A 6,931-nucleotide genomic window follows, 5' to 3' on the forward strand; every position below is an offset into this window, starting at 1 on the left:
CTCGGTGTGCTAATCATTGTCATGATGGATGGACTTAATACAAGTACAAATGGCCCCAGTCTCGCCTATGGCTGCATATTGATGCTGCGCCCAGCTTCAAATGAGCCAACAGAGCACATGATTGATGATTTTAAAGGAGGTTTAATGTGAAATGAGCGTTACCTTTACAGACCTTAACAAGAGGATTTGTGTGTGTTCTTGTGTGCGTGTGTTCGTGCGCCAGGACATCCCAACAGGAGCGGACAGCTGTGTGACCAGCCTCTCCTGCGACTCCCAGCGTTCGCTGATCGTTGCCGGTCTGGGTGACGGGTCTGTGCGGGTCTTCGATCGGAGGATGGGCCCCAATGAATGGTAGCCTCCCATCATCACTTTCTAATCCCATTAAATCACTTTCAAATTTATGATTTCTCAGTACGGTTTTATTTTACTGTCTCAACGTTATTTAATTTCACTGAAGAACATACATGGCAGTTTCTCCTACTCCAGACTCGTGCATTATTCACTTCTCTAATCTATATTTATTGTATGTAGTGTGCCATAAATCTCCCTTTGGGGTTGCCTCATCCTTTAATGGACCCCGTGCCCCCAGCTTGGTTAAACATTATTTTAATTTCAGCCCCTGAGGGGGAAAACAAGGCAGTTAAAACATGAAGTGGCCCATAAATCTTTAAATGAAGCTAATTTAATAGTTCCCCTTCAGGCTGGGAGTTACATCTTTCAGCAACTGTTGCCTCCCCATGTTGATCAGCCCAGAGCTGATGGTTGGACTCGGTCTTAGGAAAATTTTGTATAGAGAAGCTTCTTTTTTCAGTGCTTGGAGAAAAGAGTCCTTAAAATTCGGCCTTAGACAGATCAGGCGCTCGTTCTGGCACATCTGTGCTCCGACTGTAAAGTGTTTCTTTACTTATCCGGTAATTCGAGCGCCGCTCAGCCCCAAGAAGATGGTCATACAAAATAAAATCAGAAAGACTGTTTTTTCTCCCCACCTTGATGCCACTCTGCCACCCAGTGGTGTGTCATCCTCGTTACATGTAGAGCAGCAGGATTTATCTTCAGTTTTGTTTTGTTTTTTTGTAATACCACACTGGTTACCCAAGAAGAAAGTCACCACCCAGTTAAATCAGCGGTCAGATCAGAGCCTTTCTACTGAATGTGCACCCAGCTTTACTGTACAGCCAGATCGTTTAGTCACATTACTTGATTTGCTTTTAATTAAGGAAAGAAAGAAATTTAACGACTGTAACGGCGTTTAAAGTGTTGCTGGATGAGGCTTCAAGAAAAGCTCCTTCGTGTGATAGACACGTGTTTTTATTCTCGCTTCTGCTGCAATCATTTAATTCTTCAGGGCTTTTTCACACCCAGTTAGCCCAAAGCAGTGAGTCAGTCAATCAAAACACAGTGAGTAGCAGATATTTTCGGCCTCACTGCACCCATGGATGATCAGACACTAGAGGCTCTCCTGTTGGTGGTGAAAATACCACTTAATGTACCAAAAGACATATTTTTTAAATGGTTTGTTTTGACTTGATGTCACTTGTAGCGTAGTTAACTGACGCTTGTTGTGTCTCCGCAGTCGTGTGATGACCTACAGGGAGCACGGAGCCTGGGTGGTAAAAGCTCATCTACAGAAGGAGACAGACGGGCACATCATCAGCGTCAGGTATCCTCTTTCACCTGCTCAGACTCACAGACACTAACTTGAATGTTTTCTTGCCTGTGCTGACTCTGGTTATCCCGTCAGTGTTAACGGAGATGTGCGGTTCTTTGAGCCACGGATGCCGGAGTCCATCAATGTGCTACAGACGGTGAAAGGCTTAACGGCTCTAGACATCCACCCACAGGCCAACCTGTTCGCCTGGTGAGTTGGTTTGCTTGACGTTGGGTCAAACCCAGAGAATCAGATGCTTTTTCCTCAAGTAAATACCTAAATGCACGTGTGTGACTCTTCTGTGTTTCACTGTCGACCTTCCAGTGGATCGATGAACCAGTTCATAGCGGTCTACAATGCAAACGGCGACGTGATCAGCAACATTAAGTACTATGACGGTTTCATGGGACAAAGGATTGGTGCCATCAGCTGTTTAGCCTTCCATCCTCACTGGGTAAAACTAGAGCTCAACTGTGTATCTGTATCGTCTTTGTTGTTGTGTTAAGCTAACACCTATACCTGACACATAAATGTTATTAAAAAACTGAATATCTCTAATTTAGTGAAATTTAAAAAACAATGCATCCCAAAGTGGAAATGTTCGAGTGAGCTTTCCTTTAGAGGTACTTAGCCACAGCATTTAATCTGCAATTCAGTCTTCACTTTAAAACTGCACTCATCAATTTTATATCAAACAATTATGCAAATTGTGAAAGATGTTCCTTGTCACATTGAACCCAAAGAGAAATTTCATTTGTTTAGCTCATTTCTTTGGTTTTCTTACTCGGAGCTCATTAAATTTGCCTCCAGTCACAGTTGTTACCTCCTTTAGTGACAAACCTCCACATCAAAGAGCACTCGGGCAAAGTTAGCTGGTGTACACAGAGTCAGGTATTCTTCTCTGGAGCGGTGGGAGGTGAATATTGGGCTCGCAGTTAGTCAGAAACATGACGGCGAATGAATGCTAATGTCCGAAACTGGACAACACTGACTCTCTAGGTTGGTTACCAACTTCTGGTTAAAAGAAGTTACCAAGTAACCTCCCCTGTCTTTTCTCTCCGTCTCCCTGCAGCCTCACTTGGCGGTAGGCAGCAACGACTACTACATGTCCATCTACTCGGCAGAGAAGAGGCTCAGATAACACACCAGCATCCATCACCTCTCCTCCCCATCATCACACATGAATTGTGACCCTGAGCCTCAAGCACCGGGATGTAAATGACGTTCTTTTTTGTTTTTCGTGTACATATGCAATTACCACCCTGAATGTTCTAGTGATGGCTGCTGACGAAAACTCATGCTACAGACGACTCTCTATATATATTATATTATCATTGTTTATTCATATTCTTATTATGAAGCTAATGATTGTAGACTTGGCTGTGCTGAGTGTGTATATTTAAATAGCATCTACAGAAGAAGAGAGGTTCTATTTTAAAAAAGAAAAGAAAATGGTACCTGTCGATCACCGGGGGCCTCTCCTCGCCACACAGCGAGCATCACTACCTGAACAAACTCTGACCCAATCCAGATGTGGCGAGAGAGGACAGCACGCACACACTGTTCAAACACATTAACCGGTGCAGGAAACATGAACTCGCCACGCCACCGAACCCCGGTGCGTGTGCGTAAACTGGCCGAGGATGCGGAGTTTCGTGACTTCGCAGCACCTGCCGCCAAGACGCTTGGAAGGACGGACCCCGGAAAGGTGGATTGTGATTACTGTTCCCTGAAAACGTCAAGCCGGCAGACGTGACGAGTTTGTTTTTGTGAGTGTTAGAAGGAATTATAGCACAGATGTGCCCTGCCCACAGCGGGCTCTCATAGCCTTGGACTTGCCCAAAAAGACACCTGCTCCCATTCTGCAGTTCTCCTCCTCGCTTCCTTCGCCCCAGCGTGCCAAACAAAATCATCATTTCCATGCAGTCCCCTTCGCTGTGGCTCGGAGGGGTGTGCTTTTTGTTTTGTTTGTTTTAGCTAAACCTGCTTTGTTACTAGGATGACGCATGCCCTTGTATCTAGCACAGTGAGAGGAGAGCTAGCCAAGTACCTGGTCCTACCTGGAGACCGCGGCAGCTACCTACCTGCCTCTGCAAAGCAATAAGACTGCTCGTGATCGATCCAGCCTCAAGCTCTTCCTGTTTCCCACAGAAAAACACACTTCCATTTGGAGGGGGTGTTCGGCTGCCACAGTACAGCAATACAAACGCACACATTTCCATTCACGACAGCGAGTTTCCTTTAGACTTCATCGTATGGCTGTGCCATCTTTACCTGCTGTCACAGTAAAGATGGCGGTTTTTATGATTTACCTGAGGGTCAAACAAGCCCTCAAAAAGCTGCTTTCATTTTTATGGCTTCTGGAAAATACAAATAGAAGTAAAGCTTCTTGTTAATTTAAACCAATCAGGCGCAGCTTTGTCTTCATTCAGATCCTTTTTTTTTTTTTTTTTGATGAACCCCCGCTGCAGGGTTTCATTTCAGCTCTTATTTTGCTTTTATTGCAGACTTCTTTGGATTGATTATGTGTAACGGAGCGAAAGTGCGCCGCATGCTTAGAGAGCGCCGACTCACCTGTTGTTGCTCGCTGCATCAGGTTTTAGTCAGCCCCCTAGATTTCGCTCAGGTATTTCACGAGCCCCCGTTAGCCCCCTCCTCCCCCTGCAGCATGATAGGCAGGTGAGGTCAGTCACAAGCAAGAGATCATGAAAACTGACGTCAATGTGGTGCTCTTTCCTAAAGCTTTTTTTTTTTTTTTTTTTTTTTTGTGCATTATCACCATCGTCGTGCCTCTCCTCTGAGGCAGCTTTGCCTTTTTAATCTTTTTTTTTTCGTTCTTTTCTTGTATTTTTCTATGTTTTTAATTCTTCTTTGTTCGCCTTGGCCTTGGGGGGTGGGTGGGGGAGCTTTAGCATTCAAAGGCTGCTCCCCCCTCTCTTTTCCTGCCATACCTCCCATCTGCATCGCGCCTCCCGAGCTCTACTTTTCCCCCACAGACGGAGTGGATTTGTAGACTGAAAGTGAACTGGAAACACCAAACATACCACACAACATGCAGTCCGGTCACCACGTCAGTCTCCACCCTCACACGCTCACTGAGCTGGTCCAAGCCCTCAGCTCACACTCACATTCATCTCTGAGTATCCTGCTTTGAGTTTTAAGATTTTAGAGCTGGACAAAAAGTCTTTAGTAGGAAAGGAAAAGTGAAACAATCAGGTTTGTGTCTGTGACTTCAGACTGCTTTGCTGACTGTGGTTCATAAAGCAGGAGATGAAATCAGTGAAATAAACCAAATACAACACCGGGTTTTGTCTGTTTCTTCAATGTGTATTCAAAGAAGCCTCCAGATGTTGCTGAGCTGTTTCTACTGAAACACACTACAAACAGGAGAATATCCTTTATGGATGAATTTCTAAATTATAAATAATTGTTCACAAACAAGCGTCTGTTGTCTTATTTTAATTTCTAGTTTCGTGTGAATTTATATTAATTTTGTAAAGTCAAAGAAAACTTTATGAAAAAAAAGAACATCTGCTTTGCTTTTCTAAATTAAAGAGAGATCTTAAAACTCCACTGCTTAGTTTATTAGAGTTATATTTTGTTTTAGGTTTGTTGTTAAGTCCCGGCACCACGTGGAAGCCTCAATGCACCACACACGCATTGTCTCATATCCTGAAGCTGCATCGGTTCAGCTGTTTCAAACAAATATGTAAGAAAACGATATATGTACTACTCAAAGCTGACGAGATCTCCTAGTGGTTCAAACTGAAACCAAAATAAAACCGGATTAGGGGAGGGCAAGGTTTCATGTTAATGTGGGCTTTGTTAGTTTTCTTGGAGTTTCTGAGATTTCATTCATTTAAACAACTTTTGTCTCAACTTAGTGCATCACCATATGTTTAACACCTGAGCTTGTTTCAAAGTTTGTGTAAATTTGACTTCTAAAAAACCATAAACCGGTTGAATTGCATTTCTATAAAGTTGCACCACAAACTAACAGCTTGCATACATTCTACTGGCCAGCAGGAGGCGACACCTCTGGTTTCAGAAAGAGGACTTAATTGTATAGTAAATTGTATAGACCTATATAATATATACAAATTCTATCTAATTATATAAGTGAGAAAATGGGACACTTGGCACATGTTATTTTTGACCTCATTAAACATTTAACTGAAGTTCAGTCTCATTTAAAGTCTTATTGAACACAACATGGTGTTCATTTTATTTTGTCACTATGGGCCAAACGTCATGCTCATCACATCCGTCACACCGAGATGGATGTTTAGTCATCTGTGAACTGTTGGTCTGATGAGATGCCATCAATTTTTTTTCTCATTTCTATACAATTGTATTTAAATAGCGCCAAATCACAACAACAGTTGGCTCAATATGCTTTTTATTGTTAAAAAAAAAATTGTAACAAAAATGCAGAGACAACGCCAACAATCAGGTGACCGCCTATGAGCAAGACAGTGGCAACGAAAAACTCCCTTTTAACAGGAAGAAACCTCTGGATCAGGGAGGAGCCATCTGCTGTGACTGGTTGGGGGTGATGGGAGGAACCTTTGAAATTTCAAAAAGCTCCATGGGCACTCAAGATCCTTTAAGAAAAGTCCCTGATGGACTTTTGGCTCTCAGCTAACCTCTCGTTACCCACAACATCCTGTTAGCTGCTTTTAGCAAATTCAGCAGCTGAATCAGAGAGTTCAAAATCACCCAAATGCTACAGCTGCTGGAAAAACACTGGATGGAATTAATCGTTCTGTCCTACTTTACTGGGTTTGGTCATTCGTGTGGCATGATCTGTTAGGACCACAAAGTGTACGTTTTTATAAAGATGAATTCTACAATTAAAGCAAACATTAATTAATTTGATGTATTTAAAAATAAATGCAGTAAATCCCAAATAATTTTATTATACAGAGCAGTTAAGAGCATTATAAGCCCATGAATAAAACTTTCAAATTAAAAAGGGAACTATGAAAAGATCAGTCAACTTGGGCATAAATTACATAATGTTTTAATTAATAAAAATCCAATTTCATACTCTATTTAGAAAAAATGAATTTTCAAATAAATAATTCAGGATAACATTAAATAAGGATGAATTTTTAATAATCATTTACACCCCGCCCTTCTTTCTCTTGTTTCGTAGTCTGTTTATTCAAAGTTTCATTAATTATTTGTAAATGAATTTAGACCCATTACTGCATAATTTAATTGTGCAGATAGATATAAGTCTAAAAATACCATGTTTTGTGGTGATGGTAACAATAACAG

General features: G+C 42.0%; 1 protein-coding gene across 4 annotated transcripts in view; it reads left to right on the forward strand.

Moving 5' to 3' along the window:
* rptor (regulatory associated protein of MTOR, complex 1) overlaps positions 1–5,107 on the forward strand; it is a 209,372-nt gene extending 204,265 nt beyond the window's left edge. For all 4 annotated transcript variants that reach the window (XM_086296973.1, XM_086296970.1, XM_086296971.1 and 1 more), the window contains 5 exons: positions 224–351; positions 1,574–1,660; positions 1,742–1,858; positions 1,973–2,102; positions 2,721–5,107. In XM_086296973.1, the coding sequence (XP_086153099.1) occupies positions 224–351; positions 1,574–1,660; positions 1,742–1,858; positions 1,973–2,102; positions 2,721–2,789 (531 nt within the window). In that variant the 3' untranslated portion in view covers positions 2,790–5,107. The remainder of the gene's footprint in view (positions 1–223; positions 352–1,573; positions 1,661–1,741; positions 1,859–1,972; positions 2,103–2,720) is intronic.
* Positions 5,108–6,931: the final 1,824 nt, after the last annotated feature.

Source organism: Aulonocara sp. 'chitande type north' Nkhata Bay, linkage group LG6 (assembly GCF_057382095.1).
Source record: "Aulonocara sp. 'chitande type north' Nkhata Bay isolate Kocher_YH1m ecotype deep benthic linkage group LG6, A_spYH_male_GT1.1, whole genome shotgun sequence".
Lineage (NCBI taxonomy): Eukaryota > Metazoa > Chordata > Actinopteri > Cichliformes > Cichlidae > Aulonocara > Aulonocara sp. 'chitande type north' Nkhata Bay.